This window comes from Ambystoma mexicanum, chromosome 2p (genome assembly GCF_040938575.1).
Source record: "Ambystoma mexicanum isolate Mex_15411 chromosome 2p, UKY_AmexF1_1, whole genome shotgun sequence".
NCBI classification, from domain to species: Eukaryota; Metazoa; Chordata; class Amphibia; order Caudata; family Ambystomatidae; genus Ambystoma; species Ambystoma mexicanum.
The window spans coordinates 893,172,756-893,193,620 of NC_090923.1; the positions used below are offsets into that span (position 1 = coordinate 893,172,756).

At 47.9% G+C, this 20,865-nt stretch overlaps 1 protein-coding gene across 1 annotated transcript in view; it reads right to left on the reverse strand.

The window, feature by feature from the left end:
• PPP5C (protein phosphatase 5 catalytic subunit) overlaps positions 1-20,865 on the reverse strand; it is a 951,041-nt gene that overhangs the window by 737,747 nt on the left and 192,429 nt on the right. The window contains exon 3 of the mRNA XM_069644590.1: positions 15,908-16,055. Coding sequence (XP_069500691.1) covers positions 15,908-16,055 — 148 coding nt within the window. The remainder of the gene's footprint in view (positions 1-15,907; positions 16,056-20,865) is intronic.

The following is a 20,865-nucleotide window of genomic DNA, read 5'->3' on the forward strand; positions in this document are numbered from 1 at the left end:
CATTTTCCGCACATATGCAAAGTACCCAACTGCCTCAGTGAAATGTGGGGGCGGGGAGGGGACTGCAACACTATACTCCATTTACAGTTGGACCACACGTCCACAACAATTAGACCCCCCTCACTGTGGCAGCCCACTCCATTCTGTTACACAACGAGGACTTGGGGTTAGAGGACGTGTGCCACACCCTTAAACACAACTGACAGAGGTTGCACATACTACTCAACAGTACATGACATGCACTCACGCATTGACATGTGGCTCATCCCCCGTACATTACTGAACCGGGTTACTCAGTGTCCGATGCTACCCCGAAAATTATGGGATCATTCACTGGTCCTGCCATCTATACGACTAGCAAGGCACATCAGGGAAAGAATGCACTGGCAGTTTAAACCAGTTGCCTAAGAGCACCCGTATTCAGGACTGAACATGAAGGAATAGATTGTACAATATTTGGACAGTAATGAGGGTTCGGTCCCGTCATATGTAACAATATGGCAAGTGTTTAATGCCTATATCAGGGGAATAGCTGTCTCAACCGAAATTTGGGGTACTATGAGACATTAAAAGGGAATTTAAATAATGCAAATTAGAGTTGTCGCGACTGCAGAAGATGCACGCTAGGGATCCCTACCCAGAAGTGCGGCGTGACATAACACTAAACAAATACCAAGGGATCGATGGAGAGCTCAAATATTTTGACAGACCAGCAGCTGTTCGCCACTATGGAGAGGCGGACAGACAAGGCAAGCTATTATCACGCAAGGTCAAGGCACACAGGGGCACCCCATCCACCCCCCCCATATACCAAGTATGGCACGAGCCTATGGCTCTGTAGCAAACTTAGATAAAGATATAAACGCAGTATTTTATGACTTTTACTCTGCCATCTGGGAGAGGACAACCATTGCAATAGATTATCTGTGGAGGATACAGACCACGCTATCTGACGAAGCCAGACTGACTCTGGGAGGGCCCGATAAATACAGAGATCATTAATGTCTTTACGTACCTCCCTAACGGGAAGGCTCTGGGGGTGGGACAGGCTTTGTGCAGAGACCTACAAGGAGTTCAGGGAAGAACTTGCCCCCTATTTATTGCGGGTCTGGACGGAGGCCCTGGAGACAGGTTGGCTACCTGACACACTGCGTGAGGCAATCATTTTACTGCTTAAACCAGAAAAGGCAACTATGGGTCATACAGACCACTATCAATTGACGCCAAGATATTCGCCAAGGTCCTGGCAATGTAATTAACCCCTATGATGCCATATATGGTGAAGGACCAGGCGGGTTTCATACCCGATAGATTGGTAGCGCTCAATTTGCATAGATTCTACAACATCATGGCTCCTACCCCACAAGACAGCCAAGCAGTTGCCATAGCCTTAGACATGCAGCAGGCATTTGACAGTCTACTGGCCATTACTATTCCGGGTTCTGGCCAATTATGGGTTTGGCCCCAATTTTATAAAATGAGTACAGGTACTGACTGCACAGCTGTACGCACAAGTATGCACAAATAGAATGTTGCCCCTGGTGCTCCAACTGAAAGGAGGCACCAGACAGGGCTGCCCCCTCTCGCCCCTGCTTTTTGCCCCAATTATTGAACCACTAGCTGACTTGGTACGCACCCGTTTTGCCAGTGCCGGGATTCAAATAGGAGGCAAGTCAGAGATAATTACTCTGTATGCAGACATATTGTTATGCATAAGGGGCCCGGGCTACCATCTGCAACACATACTAAAGGCAGTGTTGGAATTCGGCACACACTCAGGTTTACGACTCAACAGCAGCAAAGCGAGATATTCCCCATGATGGACACCACACTGATACGTTTGGTTTACGCTGGGCATCGAAGAGTGTTAAATACCTGGGTATGGAGACAGCATGGACCCTCCCGTTGACTAAGGCCTTCAACTATGACAGCTATATGGAGGAGCTAAAGATCGAACTTGACAGATGGAAACACCTCCCCCATCTCAATGGCCGGCCGTGTGGCATTGGTTAAGATGTTAATTCTGCTTAAACTGTTGTACTATTTTCACAATAAACCAATGGGGCCAGACAAGGCATGCTTCTGGCAAACTAACAGGCATGTGCGCCTCATTTGTGTGGAAGAGGCAGGTGAGAGCTAAGTGGCATCGCCTGGCACAACCATAAGAGTGTGGAGGCCTGTCAGCTCCAGACTTTGAATTGTATTATCTGACAGCGCAGGCACATTTTGCAACGTACTGGCAAACCCAGGAACCATGCCCCCTGCATGTGCGATTGGAGAGACTGTAGGGAGGCCCTAGGTCATTATCACACTTGTTAGACAACCGGCATCACTGCACACATTGCCTGGACCCACTGCCAGCTACGCCGGTGGCATGGGACAAGCCAATTAAATGCTCTGGTTGCATCATACCATATAGCAAGGACCTGTCACTAGTGGGGGGGGGGATAGCTGTATTACACCCCACCCTAGACAAGCTATTAGAGTGCTGCTGGAGTGAAGCTGGTGTGCTAAGACTGGGGAACCCGTTCGTCTCAGGAAATGTCATTATGTGGGAGATGGCCTAGTTGGGGACAAAGCACTGCAACTGTTCCAGTACCACCATGTTCACTTGGCGGTCGCCTCCATCTGGCCGACGCTCCCCCTGGAGCCAGGTCCACACCCGTGTCTCATATTTTGTCGCTCAGGAAGAAATCCAGATCAGTCCTGCATAAGCTAGCTCAAACGCCCCCTGCACCACAGAATGGATATTAGAAGTAAATGGGAAAAGGATTTGGGGATGATCTTTACCGATACACAATGGGTAAATACCTGCAGACTCACGAAACAAGTGTCACTAAACTCCAGATACAGACTGATACAATTTAAAATTCTTAACAGAACACACTACACAACGGCAAGTCTTACGAAAATGTGCCCCACCGCACCACTGAACCGCCCAAAATGAGGGGACACGGATGCCCATTTGCTGCACATGCTGTGGAGTTGTCCAGCATTAATTGGTTACTGGAAGGCAGTGTGTCACACGCTCGCCGAAATAACAGGGGGGCAGCCACTACCCCTGATGGCATCCGACTGTGTAAAGCTATGTTGGGAAGATTAATGTTTTAAAGCATAAGCTTGCCAACTTGGGTCTCCTACTAGCCAAAGGGGCCATTCTCAAACGTTGGATACGTAATGCACCACCATCATTGTCGGACTGGTTGCATGATGTTGTTTGGGCAAGTGACACAGAATAACTATATATATATATATTGCTTCAGGTGTTGGTGCGTGGGGGGATAGGGGGTGTCGCCCAAGAGATGTCTGGGGCGATTTCAGACAATACTTGTCATTGATAGAAGATGGGGAGGTGTGCACCTTGACATGCGTGGATTATTTGTAACTGATGAATGCAATCCATGTAAAACCACATGCGAGAACGATGTAAATGAATAAGACCATCACCAAGTGTGCATAAATAAAGTTCCAAAAATAATTTTAAAAAAGTAGCTCCCTTGAGTCCATTATAATCACCTGGCTCTGCTGCCTAGATGTATAATAGAGTGAGGGAGTCAACGGAGACCGAAATAGGCTTTGCATCCACGGCACCTAAAGATGTGGTGGTGGAATGACTGCAAGAATACAGGCTAAACCTTCTCCTGAGCTTGTTTTGACAGATTAAAGTTAAGAGGAGTTGGCCTAAACAGTCTTTGCTCCAATTCCACCCTAGTCAGATTCATAAGATGGTTAGTGTCTAAATTTGCTCCTAAAAAGAACTTGGCATCTACTTGCCTTTCTCCTGGTATAGCCAAATCCGCTAAATCACAGGTAATATACCAGCTCTCATGCAGGTGGCAGATATCTGACCTTACATCCTCATGTACTTCAATTCCTTTGCACAATATCACGACAATTTAAAATACATGTGCAAAGATATTGGTTAGAAAAACAAACTAACGTTGCAGCCATTACAGTACATGCAATCAGACAGTAAACACATTTGGAAAGAGTTTAGAAATGTCATCTACTCACAAAGTTTAGGACATAGCTTTCACTAATGATCTTTTATATGAATTCTATTCCGTGTGTTAGTCCCTTAAAACAAATCAAATCTTTCGTCGCGCCAACCAATAAGAGGGTCATAATTAGTAGCCAACCTTGCACCAGATCTACTCTGAGGTAGGCTCAGAGCCTCGAGCAGGCTACAAAACCCGCTCTCTCAGGCTGTGATACATAGTTGGCACTAATAGAAACAACTTGACATTCAGTCATGCTTTTGACCACCTCCACTGCAGGCACCAGACTGGTGGAGGGTGGACTCCTTACTGTTGACACATTTTAAAGATGGTGAAGCGGTTGTTGCGTTGCGATGCAGTAAAAGTCAGACCACTGTATCAGGGCCTTTCAAGGCCTCTGGGATGGCATATTTAGCTCCTCCAAAAGTTCTACAAGAGGAGGCGGGATGCAATAAAGCAGCTTGGCTCGTTAGAGCAACAGCTATAACAATACCCCCGGGCATATTAGACATCTTATCACTTCCAGATGCAAGCTCCAAGAGACTGTCCCGAGTCAGATGACTTAATATTGCTCCCTCGTGAGGTTATCGAAGATAGCAAGTACCCTATGATCCCCTCAGCGTCATGTAACCTTAAAGCATATAACGGAATAAGCAATAGCGAGTTGGTTAACAGTGTCAAAGTGTACCAAAATCTGAACTGCCCAGACCACATTCCCCATCGCCTAAAACAGAGTTTGCCCTTAATTCATGTAACTGGTCTAATGGAGAGACTAGCTGTGAAGAGTAAAAAGAAGCCATGCAGCCGGTTAGGTCCTCAAAGGGATGGTCTGGGGATATGCAGGGCGAGGCAAGATGTAAAGAAACAAACAGGGACTGATTGTACGCCCCGAGTCCCACCCATTAGATTGCTGGGAGGACCTGCTCAAGCATCAGTGATTACATTGGGAACGGCAGGCATGGCACAAAAACCCTGACAGTAGCAGAACCTTCTGTTAAGGAAGCGTACTGGAACCCAGTAAGGCTAAAGCTGGTGCTGGTTCATCTAGCAATGCCCTGGATGCTGACATAGCACCAGAGAACAGGAGCAAACTTACTGATGCTCTCCAGATACACTTCTCATAATGGCGGTCGATTGAATGCTCAAGTGCCTCCAATATCGACCTATTTGCTGTAACTACTTCAGGGACTGATGAAAGGGAGGCCTGAAGAGAAGTCGGCGAATGTTCAATGTCACTGTGTCTAGAGACGTTCTTAGTACTTTCGTCGACATTGAAGGACAAGAGACTTTTTTCCTTGCAGAGCTCTCTGCTTAGGGTCTAAATGCAGGTTAGAGACCAATGGAGAAACTGCTGAGTTCTCTGAAAAATTACTGATGGGTCCAACGGTGTGAAGAATGGATCTACACATCCTGTTGCACTTCGCTGCTGTGCCGTTTTCTCCACCTAAGTCTCTTGGAGTAAACATGAGCTGACAGCCTATGCCTGTAAAAAACAGTTTGGACAAGCCTTACTGGACATGTGATTCTTACTTGAAGTAAATCAGTCTTGGGCCCGTAATCATTCCATGACTGAATTCCTAAGGTGGCGGCTGTTGGTGGGAGATGAATAATTTTTAGATAGTTTCAAGTTACCCCGAGCAATATGTTGACGGTTTACTTCGAATTGTATATGCTAAATATTATTCAGAGTGAAGTGAATGTATGGCACAGTAAAATTCACAAGTGCACCTCTTCATTTTTCTTTGTATTTTCCTAGACTTTAACTACTGCAATTAAAGTAAGATGCATTAAAACCACAGATACATTATCTCTACAGATGGCATCCGAATCATAGGACTATGCTGAAAAACCAAGTCATTCTTAAACTTAAAGGCTATGAAATTAAGTGTTCTGCAATCTAGGCCGAGTTCTCGTGCCAATGATCACATGGCTTGGGCCTTACTATTGTTCTACATGTGGCAATGTTTCTTACTGCTATGCGTTTTTGTGCATGTCCTTAGCATCACCTAGCCAGACTCTGGAATTGTAATAATAGACCCTAGAAATGGTCACAATCAATAAGGTTCACTTTTTCCCCACAGACGCATGCTGTCATCATAGCAGCAAGTAAAATGTGCAATCCAATAGGAAGTATCATTTGCAATTGGCACCTCTTGCTCTTTCAGAAAGTCTTTTCTCAATTCACTTTATTTTAGGCCTTTTAAAAGGTTTGACTAAATTTAAGCTACTCTGATCTTACGTAGGTTGGGTGGAAGCTCATTCTAACAGGAGCCAGCTGCACCAGAAAAAAGATATTTTCAATAAAGAAAATGCACCTTAATATAGGGAACTTCTAGATGGAATGAATTTCTGCTATGAAGGCCTCTGGAGCCTCCAGATACCTTTGTTTCTTTAGCCAGGTAAGAGGTTGCGTTTAAATAAACTGCTCAGTGGATGATCAAGTTATTATGCAATATTTGAACATTTAAAGATAAGCAATGAAGAGAAATTAAAATTGAGGTTAGACGATCACATTTGTTGGCACAGGAAACTACTCGAGCAGCAGCATGGAAGACAGCCTTCAATGGTGCGAGGGAAGACTGAAGAATATGAATTAAAATAGATTTCCCAAAATAAATAGGAAATAAACTAAAGACTGCAATAGTATCCTAAAATGCACTTTGGATACAAAATGTTCATCACTCTCAGAGCTAGCAGATGGAAATTGGTGGTTTTAACCACCATGTGAATATGTGGGGTAAGAGAAGGCCAACGTAATCCCTGAAGATTTAGCAAAATTCAAGAATTCAAGAGGCCTTAGAAATTTGAGCCTCAGCAAACAATTCAGAAAAGGAAGATGAACATTCGGAGTAGGAAAATAAAATTCAGTTTTGTTTGTTTTCCATTTCAGAAAATGAGAAGCCATCCATGTGTTGCCAGTAAAAGCCACCCAAAGTCATGTTCGAAGGCAATTCCGAGATAAAATTGTGCATCAGCGCGCTAATGCATGAATACTTTCTGCTAAAATGGAAAATGGTTGGATAGCCAGTCAGATAGCACAGCGGGTAGAGAGCTTGCTTCGACATCCATGCAGAGCCTGCTGACGCAGGTTCAAAACCCGACAAGGCATATTCAGCATTTCGTCCTTCCAAGGTCAATGAATTAGCACAACACACCGTGGGTAATAACCAGCACTCAGATGCCCGAGAGTTCGTAGCACTATATAAATGCATTATATTATGAACAACGCCAAAATTGGATAAAACTAAAAGATTCAGAGCAAGTTTGGCTGATAACTACCATCAGCTCTCAAGGATCGGAACCAGGCAAGAACTACATCTTTAATCCCCATTCAATAAGACCAGATCTTCAAAAGAACCTCATGAGGCTGATAAATCAAGCAAAACAAAAAAGAACACCCATCATCCAGACCTGTAAAAACATCATCATGGATCTATAATGTACCAGTTTTGGAACTGGAACCTCGTTAAAACCCCAATTGAAATGGAGTTACTAGGTTTGTCAATTATCCACTTATTTAGTTGTTAAGAAAGGAACAAGTTACTTACCTGTAACTGTTGTTCTCCAGCATGGGGCTGGCATGGATTCACATGCTCATGAATATTCCCCGTCGTCAGGCTGGGAATCCTCGGTAAAGAAAAAATCAGTATCAGTTTCGTTTCTGATCTGTCTTTCGTAGTAGTAACCAATCACTGATCTCTGCGTCATACTGACCACAGCCAATGACTGCCCTCTACCTAAGCCCCGCCTCTGGCAGCCATCTTCAGGTTTGGTAGCACGTGAAGTGGCAGTATGACCAAGTGAAGAGCCGCAGAGGGGTAGGGGGGAGGGTTCGCATGTGAATCCATGCCAGACCCACGCTGCAGAACAACAGTTACAGGTAAGTAACTTGTTCCTTCTCCAGCATGGGGTCTGGCATGGATTCACATGCTCATGAATATAAGAATAAATAGCAGTACACACATGCACAACCACGGGGGGTGGCAAAAGGCTCAACATTAAGCAATACAAAAAACTCAACATTAAGCATCTCTTACCTCCTCACCAGGCTCACCTTAAGCGAACAGGTTGCGCAGCACTGCTTGGCCGACCCTGGACTCCTCCCTGGAATCCCGATCGATGCAGTAGAATCTCGTGAAGGTGTGCGTCGACCTCCACGTAGCAGACCTGCAGATGTCCAGCAGGGGCACACCAGATAAGTACGCCGTATCAGCGATCGCTCTGGTCGAATGGGCTCTCGGACGGCCTGGCAGCGGTCGGTTAGCCAACCGGTGACAGTGCATGATGCAGCCGGAGAGCCATCTGGAAATAGAAGACTTCGAGAGAGGCTTCCCTCGATTCACAGGTCCAAAGTTCACGAACAGCTGTGATGTCCTCCGGAAACTCTTTGTGCGGTCCACGTAGAACTTCAGCGCTCTAGCCACATCCAGCGAGTGCAAAGTCCTCTCGGCCGGCGACGAAGGAGACGGGAAGAAAACAGGTAACACCAAGGGCTCGTTAAGATGGAAGTCCGACGGCACCTTGGGCATAAAGGAGGGGTGCGTCCTAAGCACCACCCTCGAGGCATGGAAAGTCAGGTACGGTGCTTTGCAGGATAGGGCCTGGATCTCTCCCACTCGTCGTGTGGAGGTAATGGCCACCAGGAACGCAGTCTTCCACGACACAAACTTCATCGGTGCGGAGTGCATCGGCTCGAATGGGGGCCCCATGAGCCTGGTCAGCACCACGTTAAGTTCCCATGCCGGGGCTGGGGCCTTCACCGGCAGGAACGACCGGAACAGTCCTTTCATAAACTCTTTTATCAGTCGATAAGACCACGGGGACGTCCGTCCTGTGGTTCTGGTATATCTGGAGATCGCCGCCAGATGAATCTTAATGTAGGCATGGGCTAGCCCAGCCTTTGCCAGCGATAGCAGGTACGGCAGCACTTGAGGGGCCGGTGGAAGATGTCGCCTCCTTCTCTGGAGAGAAGGTCCGCGTCCGCCGACAGCTTTATGGGAGGGGACGTTGACAAGTCCAGAAGGTCCCGGAACCAGATCTGCCTCGGCCACGCCGGTGCGACGAGGATCATCCTGCACCGGGACCTCTTGAGCTGGCTGATGAGTCGAAGCAGCAACGGCAACGGAGGGAACGCATACAGGTATAGGCCGTCCCAGGGGAACGAGAACGCATCGCCCATGCTTCTCGGCTGGGGAAACCTGCTGGCGAACCTCTTGCACTTCGAGTTAGTCGCTGTCGCGAACAGGTCGATTTGGGGTTTGCCCCATCGTCGGAAGAGTTGATCCACCTGATCCTGGCGCAGTTCCCACTCGTGACACACACGCAGCTCCCTGCTGAGCGAGTCGGCGATGGTGTTTCTTTCTCCTGCCAGGTGGAAGGGAACCAGGAACTTCCCGTGGGCGACCGCCCAATGCCACAGATCCTGTGCCTCCTTGGATAGGGCTGGGGATCTGGGGCCTCCCTGCTTCCGTATGTAAAACATTGTAGTGGTGTTGTCCGTGAAGATCCGCACCACTTTGCCCTTGAGCGACTGGAGGAACGATTTGAGAGCCCAGAACACGGCTTGGAGTTCCAGGAAGTTGATGTGCAGGAGCCTCTCCTCTGGGTGCCAGAGGCCTCTTGCGTGGAGATCCCCGGTGTGGGCGCCCCAGCCTTCCAGGGAGGCGTCCGTCGTCACCGTCTCCTGGTACGCCGGCGTCTGAAAGTCCTTGCCCGCCGTGAGGTGTGCTCGAACTCCCCACCACTGAATCGCACGCCGGAACGCCTCATTGAGGGGGACCCTGTCTTCCAAGGTGCCCGTCGCCTGCATCCAACGGGCGTCGAGAAATTCTTGAAGAGGGCGCATCCGTAGTCTGCAGAGGCGCACCAGGTAGATGCAAGAGGACATCATCCCCAGGAGGGACTTGATGGACCTCACCCTGGCCACGTCCGTGGCAAGCAGGCGCTGCACCTTGCCTAGAATGGTCTTCGTCCGTTCTTCCGACGGGGCCGCCAGGCGCCTCACTGTATCGAGCTTCGCTCCCAGAAACAGGGCCACCTGCGACGGCACCAGGTGGGACTTTGGGTAGTTTATGGCGAATCCCAGGTCTGTGAGTAGCTGGACGGTCCTTGCAGTGTGTTCGACGGCGAGCTCCCTCGTCCTTGAGCGGATGAGCCAGTCGTCCAGGTAGGGGTAGATGTGAATCCCCTGCAGGCGCAGCCGCGCCGCCACTGGTGCTAGGCACTTGGCACTGGGGGCCGACTTCAATCCGAACGGCAGTGCTCTGAATTGGTAGTGGCGTCCCTGGACGACGAACCTGAGGAACTTTCGGTGACTTTTGAGGATGGGAACATGGAAGTATGCATCCTCCAGGTCCAACGACGATAGAAAGTCGCCTTCCTCCAGCTGTCCCAGTACGTGCTGGAGGGGGGGACCATCCTGAACTTCTGTGATCTGATGTATTTGTTCAAACAACGAAGGTCCAGGATGGGGCGCCAGCAGCCCGTCTTCTTCCTGACGAGGAAGTACCTGGAGTATGCCCCGGAGCCCCTTCGGGACAAGCTCGATGGCGCCTTTCCTGAGCATGGCACGTACTTCCAACAGCAGTTGCGGGACGTGGTTTTCCTTCCTGGCCACAGGCGGAACATGAGGGCACTTCTTCAGGAATTCGATAGAGTGTCCTCTTGCCAGGGTATCCAGCACCCAATGTCAGTGGAGATGGACTTCCATACGCCGACGAAGTTCGTCAGTCGGCCTCCTACCGGGGTGCTTCGGCCTTACCGCCCTGGCCACCTTGCCGACGGCGGCGAGGCGCTCCCTGCTTGCCGCGACCCCTGTAGGCCTCCTGAGACGAGGAGCGTGCCGCCTGGCGGTAGGACGACGAGCCACCGTTGGATCCCTTGGAGGCACCGCTGGATCCCTTGGAGGCACCCCGTCTCCCTCCAGAGCTCCGAAAGGGCCGTCGTTGCTGAAGGGCTCCTAGGGCGCGGGCCGTCTCCGTGTCTGTTTTTATGGCTTGGAGGGATTCGTCCACCGCCTTCCCAAACAAGTTGCTGCCGTCGAACGGCATGTCCAATACCCTGGTCTGGACGTCCTGACGGAAGTCGGTCGCCCGGAGCCAACCCCGTCGTCGTAGGCAAACACCGGGTTCCGCCAGCTGGGCAACGGTATCGGCAATATCGGTTGCCACCGTTATGGCGTGGTCCGACGCCACCTCGCCCTCTTGCAATATTTCCAGGGCCTCGGACCTCTTGTCGTCCGGCAGGAAGTCCAATATGGGGCCCAGCTTAAACCAGAGCTCTCTGTCGTAACGGGCCACGATCGCCAGGGCATTGGCCGCTTTGATAGTCGCCGCCGACGAAATGACCCGCCGTCCCATGGCGTCCAACTTCTTTCCCTCGCCGTCCGGCGGGGAATTCGCCGACGAGGCTCCTGACCCCGCCGCTTTCTTCTTCGCCGCCGCCGAGACGACCGAGTCTGGCGTTGGCTGGGCCCTGAGGCACAAGGGAGCGGTTTCGGGGACCCGGTACTTCTCGTACCGGTCCCGTTTGGCCAGTGCCGTGGAGGGGTTCTCCGACCGACAGGCCCTCCTCCGCAATGACCGTCTTCCTCTTGGCCTCCCGGCGCCGATAGAGGAAACCTTCCTTTTTCTGCTCCTCCGGGCAGAGCTGGAACAATTCGGACGCCCTGGCGATCATGGCGTGGAATGAGCCAATCTCGTCGGGCGGCGAGGCCCGTGCAACGGGAGACCCGTCCCGTCGTCGTCGTCAGAACCCGTCGTCGAGCCCAACGCACCGTCATCTCCCGACTCGTGGGAGGATGAGGAGGGAACTGTAGGCCTTATGGGGGCGAGCGGAGGAGAGGGTTGGGTCCTCCGTCGTTAATTCTGAGGACTTCCCGACAGGCCAGGTTGCGGGTCCTCCGGCCTGGGCCGTGGGAACCTCGTCCTTATCTCAGAGCATAAGGACTGGATGGCAGACAAAATGGCCGCCGAGCCATCCTGAGGCCTAGGATCCGGCTGCGCCAGAAGGGAATGCCGCTCTTCCTCACCATCGTCGTCTTCCTCGGTTATCTCCCGAGGATCTTCCTGACGGGATCGAGCCTTCTCGAATTGGACTTCGAGGTTCCTCACGGCCTCGGTCAGTTCCTCCTCCGAGGCTGACTCCGAGCTAGAGGAGGGCACCGTGCCCCCCCTCGCTTCTTCCATCATGGCGGCCACGACGATGGGCTGAAAAGAGGATTCCCTCCTTGGCGGCAGGGAAACTCTAGTCCCGGAGGCGGTCTCCGCTGGCGGTGTCTCTGCCGGCTTGGCCAGAGTCGCCGCGATAGCCTAGATAGAGGCCCTCGCCTGCTGGGTAGGGGCCCTCACCACCTTAGGTGCGTCCCGGGCCTTCTCCTTCGGGGGAGGAGCGACGCCTCACTCCCCCTCTTCCGAGATCGGACGGGGCTTCTCCCGAAGCTTACCCGGGGTTTCAGACTTTCTCTTCCCCGAACCGGAGCGTTGGCTCATGGTTGACGGTGCCGGGGAAGGTGCGCCCTGCCTGGCGACCGAAGAGCCCGACCTTTCGGCGCTCCCGGAGCCAGCGGACTTGCGGCGCTTGGCCTGGTGTTGGGCCCCCGTCGCCGGGGCGCCCGCACAGGACTTAGAAGCGCGCTCGGACCCTTTCTTCTTCTTCTCACCCGTCGAGCCCTTCTCCAACCAGCTTGCGGGACGGGATCGACGGTCCCTCATGGTCCGCTCCGACAAGTTCTTGCAGAACTGGCAGTCCTTTTCTACATGAGTCTTGTCCCCATGAAGACAGAGGCATTGCGAATGTTCGTCTTCCTTAAACACATTCTGCAGCCCGCATCCAGGGCAGATGCGAAACAGCTTGGGTCCGGGCGACAAACTCGCATCCTGGGCCATCTCGAAGTAGGCCGCGAATCTTCTGGAATCCTCCAAGAAGTTGATTCGACGAAATCTTCACCCTTGAGGGGCGTAGGAAATCCCGCAACGGGTAGCCGTTAACGGGAGTAGAAACGGTGGAGCTCGAGGCTCGATTAACCAAAAAAATGTGAAAATTCACCTGAAAAAGCGCGAAACGCGCAGTAAAAGCTCGAGAGCTAAGCACGAGGACTCCCAACACTTGAACGTGCGGTAAAAATCTGAAGATGGCTGCCAGAGGCGGGGCTTAGGTAGAGGGCAGTCATTGGCTGTGGTCAGTATGACGCAGAGATCAGCGATTGGTTACTACTACGAAAGACAGATCAGAAACTAAACTGATACTGATTTTTTCTTTACCGAGGATTCCCAGCCTGACGACAGGGAATATTCATGAGCATGTGAATCCATGCCAGACCCCATGCTGGAGAACCACCGTTTCCAGAAATTGCCTTAAGAATGGCAAAGATGTTATTGGTCGGTAGTTGGATAAACTACCTGCAGCGAGATAGGATTTAAAAAAAATTGAAGAAATAAATGGGCACAAGTTGAAGCAAAAAAAAAAAAATATATATATATATATATATAAATGGAAGAAAAATCGAACAGTGGTCCTTGATTTATGAAGCAGGACAAGGGATCCGAATAATTTGGTGCCTGACATCAGTAATATAGCTTTGTCAGCATCAGGACTACTAAATGAGTCCTGAATGGCCATGGTTTTACAATCAAAAGTGCTTTGGTTAATTTGTTACAGATTCAATCGCCGAGTTATACGAAAATGTAGCTTCAGAAATATTCTTAGAACAGTCACAGTGAGCCTGTTTTAAATTCCTTAGATTGACAGCTGTGGCAGAAGAGTGCGAAACGCATTCTAAAGGAATTAATTACCCCTTCCTTGCAGGCAGAAACAGACTCTGAATTTTTAGAATGTGGGATGGCAGCGCTGGATGCATCACAACAGCCTAGTTGTTTAATTTGCCCTAGAGGAGAAGGTACCTGTTTAGGCGTGCTATGTGAATCTACAGAGAAAACTATTTTTCCCATGTTAAGGAAAGAAAAAAGGGTGCTGTGTCTTGAGGAAATCGTGCACTACCTGTTGATTTATAGCACCATTTTATTATACCAATTCATTGGGATAAACAGTGCAAATCCCTTTCGGGAATAGATAGCAGTAGATCAAAGTCTTTGAAAAGTATTTTAATTTTTCAATTGGTGCGGTCAGTACAGCCGACATGTGTTTCAACTTCAACCCCCACTGGGTCGTCCTCAAGGCTGTTATTAAATCATACATTGTGTCATACAAAGGGGAAAAAAGGGAAAAACTCCATACATCATGTGTAATGCCCGCATAGTATATAGTTACAATATCGAGTGAAATCACACAAAGATGATATTACAAAAATACAAATATAAATATCACAAAAGAAAGTAAATAAAATTGAATCAAGTTACATACCCAATGGTAATTGTCACACAAGAGAGGAGTTTGAAGAAGTGTTGAAAAACAAAGCAACGGTCATAATTATGAGTTCCATATTGTATTACCAAAAGTTAATTGGGCATTCACCCGAAGTTAAAGGGATGGTAATCAGTGTCATGAGAAGAAAACTGTAAACTTGATTCAATTTTATTTACTTTGTGTGACATTTATATTTATTTGTATTTTTGTAAATTGACTCAATATTGTAACTATTGTTTACTATGTGGGCATTACACATGATGTATGGTTTTTTCCCCTTCCCCCCCCCCCCCTTTCTATGACACAATGTATGATTTGTTAACAGCCTTGAGGACTAGTGGGGGTCGAAACACGGGTTGGCTATTCTGACCACACCAATTGAATAATTCAAATACTTTTCAAAGACTTTGATCTACTGCCATCTATTCCCAAACGGGATTGTGGACTGCTTATCCGAATTAATTGGTATAATAAAACTGCTATAAATCAACAGGGTAGTCCACAATTTCCTCAAGACCTAGCACCCTTTTTTCTTTCTCTGTCATTTCCTTTAGGCCATTACGGGGGGCCTTTGGGTCTATTGGAATCTGCAGCCTCCCATCTTCTTTACTCCTTGGTGTTTTAGCGGCTCCCCTCCTAGCCACCTCTCCCCCCCACAATGATCATAACCGTAGAAATATTTCTTTGGTTTTCCCATGTTAACATTGTTTTTAAAGAAAGGTTTTGGGGGTTCACAGAATGTGAGGTAGGAAAATTTCTGAAGTATGTAAGATTTTTTTTTTTTTTTAAATGCATACTGTAGATCAGGAGATTAAATGATCCACACCATTCTCGGAGACCGAATAGAGTGGAAAAATTGTTTTGGTTGTCACCAATGAAGGTGGACTCTATAAAGCAACATGGACGTTTAAAAAAGCAGAAAACAGAAACCAATACCAACGACAAGGCAATATTTTGTGCATCAAATTATTTATCTGGAAAAATTATGGTGGGGCCAGAGGTGGACGAATATCATAAAATACAATAGTAACAAATATTGCTCATCTATCTCATGTCATACAGAACACATTAACCAGCTTGTGTGCCCATGGTTGTTACATTACCCTTGGGCAGTTACAGAGCCCTCCCGTGTATTCACATAACGCTCACCAACATTTTAAGTAGTCACAGTGCTGCAGCACCAACTCATTTGAAACACTGCACACTCACCCTGGGGATTCCAACAATAGTCAGTTACCATACTTGTGTTGTCACGGTTCTTGCAACATTTATATACACAAAAGTACCAAGTAAACATTGTGTAGTCAAATGTTTACACACTACCTTCTGTACTGCCAGTGCTCGGTCATCAGTCTCCATATTTGCGTACTGAAACACTGCCAACCTACCTCACCACCACATGTACAGAGCTTGTTTACCAAACACAAAGTGTTAACTGACCCCCCCCCTTCTGCAGTCACAGAAAGCCCATTAAGGTCTGCAAATACATCACGATTAATCTATTTACATAGGATTCAGCATGCGGTTGCAGTATGCACATTACTTACTCATGCTTTCGATGTCAAGCGAGTCCACCACAGAACGTTTGTGCTCATCACTAGCAATGGCACGCTCAAAGGCCTTTTGCTTCACTATCTTGTTGCATTCCTGGTACTTCAACTTGGCATCTTTGTCATTTGGTTTCACCTTCACCACCTTGTAAAACAAACATTGATAAATAGTCAAAAATATGAAAATTGGAATAGATGACGTTACCTGAAAGTTAGAGGTTACGGGTCACGAGCTGAAAAAGTAAAAGCCAAGGAAAGAGTCTCTTGGGTGGAGCAATAGAAGTGGGAAGAGAATATTGGAAACCATCACAGACCTGTGGGGTTATCTTGTGTTCTGCCAATTCCAGAAAGTGTTACAAGGAAGTGCAACACGCTATCAGTACACTTAATAAACTACAATTACATAGTGCTGCACAAGAAAGGGATGCACATAGGTTTATACAAAATAAGTTAAGAGTATTTTCTAAAAGACAGTTTAAGAGAAATAAGGAAGCTCACCAGGACAAAAGCAAGTTGATTAGACAGCAGTTGGAGTTTTTATAAAGAGTACCCAAGTGTGTGAGCTATTAAAGTAACAACATTGAGAGAAATGCAGTGCAAGTAGTAATAGAAAAACAACCTATACCATCTACAATCAGGACAAAAAGTGGAACATAGTAAATGAGGACAGAAAAAGCATAAGCCACGACAGTGAAAATTGAAAGCCAAATACAGCTGAGTATAGCCAGGTTGGAGTTAACTGTAGACTGGGACCAGATAATTTCTCCCTTGCTGAAAAAAAAAAAACTACAAGTGAATGAAGAGATAACCTTCAAGATAAAGAACTGTAAAGGCAACAAGTTGAACAAGCTTGGAAAGCTATATAGGCAAAAAGATAGGACTACGGCGAGTAGAATGAAAGCAAAGGAAAAATGTTTTATAAGGGATAAGGCATGTTCAAAAAGAAAGATTCATGAAAAAAAGTGTAGACAGGCTTTCATTTAGACCCAAGAGAGCTACCAATATATGCTATGCATTTTTGGAAAAAGGGTGGACAGGATAACATGTGGGAGATATTTAAACACTTCAAGAAATAATCACAACAAAACGGCAAGAGCAGAGTTCATTACAGGTGGAGTCGCAGATGGCTTTAAGAAACTCATCAACCCGATCGATTCAAGGATTGTTAACCCCTAGGTTACCTCACTGTCCTGTGGGCATCCTGCACCTTAACCCAGGGGTCCCTATCCACCAAGGTCAGCGCGAAATAAAAAAAAAATATATATATATATATATATATATATATATATATATACACATTACTCACCATAATCGTATTTCTGATGCTCGTATCTGCTTAGATTCACATGCGGCCCACCCTTCCTCCCCTCAGAGAAGGCACATGGATGCTTGTAGTCTTATCTTTCTGTCTATCTGCTTGGATAATCTGTACTCCCGCTACTCCTCATGTCAGAAGAAATACAATCTGAGGGTCCTAGACGCGTGAGGGATCATGGGTACAGTGGACGTCACACTAGGGATAGTTTTACTGGCACGCCCTGTGTTGACGCCCATTTTCGAGTTTCGAAAAACAAACTAATACTCCGCACCTTCCACTAGATGTCGGCCTATGCACAGCATGTGAATCTAAGCAGATCTGACATGAGGAGTAGCGCGAGTACAGATTATCCAAGCAGATAGACAGAAAGATAAGACTACAAGCATCCATGCGCCTTCTCTTAGAGGGGAGGGAGGGTGGATCGCATGTGAATCTAAGCATATACGAGCATCAGAAATACAATTACGGTGAGTAATGTATCCCTTCTGAGGCTTGGGGAATCTGCTTAGATCACATGCTGTGCATAGATTAGCGAGCAGTGTTAGAAGGAGGTGGGATGTGAGAAGGGTCATGAGCAAATAAATGTCTTAGAACCGCTTGTCCCACTTGAGCATCTGTCTTGGAATGAGTGTCAATGCAGTAGTGCTGAGTAAAAGTGTGAATAGAGCTCCAAGTAGCTGCTTTGCAAATGGTGTCAAGGGGTACATTTGCAATGAAAGCCAGAGTGGCCCCAATGCCTCTTGTAGAATGGGCTCTTGGCGCGAAAGGCAGAGTTTTTCAGAAAGGGAGTAACAGCTGGATACAATTTATAATCCACTTAGAGATGGCACCTTTAGAGACGCGATCTCCCTCTCTGCCTGTAGCTACGGAGACAAACAGTTGGTCTGTTTTCCGTCTGGCGGCTGGCCCGATAGTGTGGTATTTGCAGTAACAAGTGGTTTACTCTTTCCTCCGAGGGAAAGAATACCCCTTCCTCTGTGTTTAGAATAGCTCCTAAGAACAGTTTGGAGGAGCCCAATTGGAAGAGGAGGTTAATTGTTGTCTGAATGTTAAATGTTTTGTCTGCAAATCAGAGGCAATTCCCTTGTTATGAGCGAGTCGTCCAAGTAAGGGTACAATGGGATTGCCTCCCTGCGCAGGTGCGCTGCCACCACCGCCAGTACCTTGGTGCATACCCTTGGAGCTGAGGCTATTCCAAAGGGTAGCACTTTGAATTGGTAGTGCTGGTTCGCCATCTTGAAAACGCAAGAACCTTCTGCGCGCTAGAAACATTGGAATATGAAAATAGGCATCTTTCATATCCAGTTGCCATGTAATCCCCTTTTTTTTAAAAGCAGGATTACTTCTTGTAGCATGGTCATGCAGAACTTTTGTGGCTTGACATACTTGTTTGCAGGCCTTAAATCTAATACAGGGTGCATTGTTAGATCTTTCTTGGGCAGAAGGAAGTAAGTTGAATGTATACCCCCATTTACCTGGTTGGCTGGAACCACTTCTATGGAGTCCTTTAATAGAAGCTCTGTAATTTCCTGTAGAAGAATCTGTTTATGTTCTTCTGAGTGTACCTTTTGTCTCAGGGGATGATCGTGAGGTTTTTGAAGAAGTTCTACACAGTAGCCCCCTGCTACCGTTGACAGCACCCATCTGTCTGAGGTAATACCTCCCATGCGTGGGTGAAGTTGGAAATTTGTCCTACTGGAGATGCATGGGAGGGTACCTGGAGCGGAACGTCACTTGCTCTGAGGTGGCGTGCCACCTCGAAACCTGGCCTCTGCCTCAAGTACCACAACCTCTTTGTCCTTGTGGGTAGTCCTGAAAGATTGGTTGGAGCCATAGGAACCCTAGCCCTGGTTGCATCCAGATCTGCTCTGGGAATTCGGTCCCCGAAAGTGGCAAAAATTGCTGTTGCCCCTCTGCCCTGTGGGTTTGTTCATAAACTGGCCTAAAGACTTAAGGGTTACTTATTCGTATTTCGCAGTTTTTAGTGCGTCTTCTACCGCCTTTCCAAAGAGCACATCTTTTCCCACTGGCATATTGATTAAGGTGGCCTGAGTTTCTGCCCTGAAGCCTGATTTGCAAAGCCATGCGTGTCTTTTAATGATGGTGCCCTCTGCAATGATTCTACCCGCATTGTCTGCTGCGTCAAAGTTAGACTTTAGTAGACAAGTAGACACCGCTCTACCATCTGCTGCCACCTGGGCTAATTGGGACTTAAGTGGCTCAGGTGCAGAAGAAAGTAATGCTGAAACCTCATCCCACTTGTGGCAGTTGAAACTTGCCAGAAGTGTAGCATTATTTGCAATGCAAGTCTGGTAGGCTGCAGAAGAGGCTACTTTCCTGCCTATTGCGTAAATCGTTTTGCTCTCCTTGTCCGGAGGACCCTCAGAGGAAGCAAGGGGAGTGCCTGCTCTTTTCAGTGAGGTGGTAACCACCAGGGAATCTGGTCTTAACTGGCCTCTTATGTAAAGATGGTCAGAAGGTGCAGGTCTGAAAAATTTTTCAACACGCGGGTTAACGGCCCGTGTGAGGTTGGGTGCCTCCAAAGAAGGTTGGATTCTGCGTTGTACAGACTTTAATATAGGAATTAATTGGCCTACTGTTTTTTTATCTCCCAACAATTGCTCAGCGAAGTCTCTGCCTTCTACCACCTCCTGAGCATCTATGCGGAAGTATTCTGCCACCTTAGTTAGAACTTCTTTGAGCAGGGGTTGGTTGTCTATAGGGGAGTCTACTACTGGAGGATCCCGATTAATGGGTGAATCCAAGGAGTACAACCTCCTGGTCTGGGTCTTCAAGGTTCCCATCATAGAATTCATCCAAGTCCTCATCCGTAAATTGAGGATCAGATGCATCAATACACAAAACATCCTCCTGTTCTTCTGGATGGACTTCAGGGTCATACAGATCTAAAAGTCTGCCCCGAGTTGGAGCATCAGTATGAACCCTCTTACAAGGGGGTTGAGACACAGGGTGTCAGGAGCTCGAGGTGGCTGAGGTGGGTGGTGTGGTCTGAAGGCTTAAAAGCTGTTCAGGGTGCTTTTCGAAAAAGTTCCCAATGAAGGACATCCCACGCATAACCACGATGTCCTCTGAGGACCAATCTTTCGAGCGTGGAAATTCCATTTCGGGCACGGAAGCGGGATGGCCCATGTCTCCATTAGTGGGTGGGATAGGCTTAGGCCTAGGGTCTTTAGGTTTACCCTTGGATATGCCTTCTGTATGGGAGTTTATGTGTCTTATGGTGTTTTTCCCCACCCTGGGTCCCAAAGGAGAGTGAAACTGACTTCTTGGGGCCTAACGTCTTACTAGATGAAGAACATAGAATTTTGTGCGTGGGGGCCGAGGTTTTGTCTGCGGACGAATGAGACTCGGATGTTGATTTTCACGAGGCACCCTTGCCGTCTTTCGACGTCTTACCATCTTTTAACATTTTGCCGTCTTTCGACACCTTTGTCTCATGTGGTGATCTGGATCTATTGCCCAGAGGACAGAGATTCGGCTGACCGTTCACGGGGTGCCGAGCGTTGTGGAGTACTCGAAGAATCTGTCGAGTGTCGACTGGGGGTTGTGTTTTTTGTGGTGTGTGTGTGTAGTTGGAGCACTACTGCCGCTGGGTGTAGTCCGCACAACATGGCTG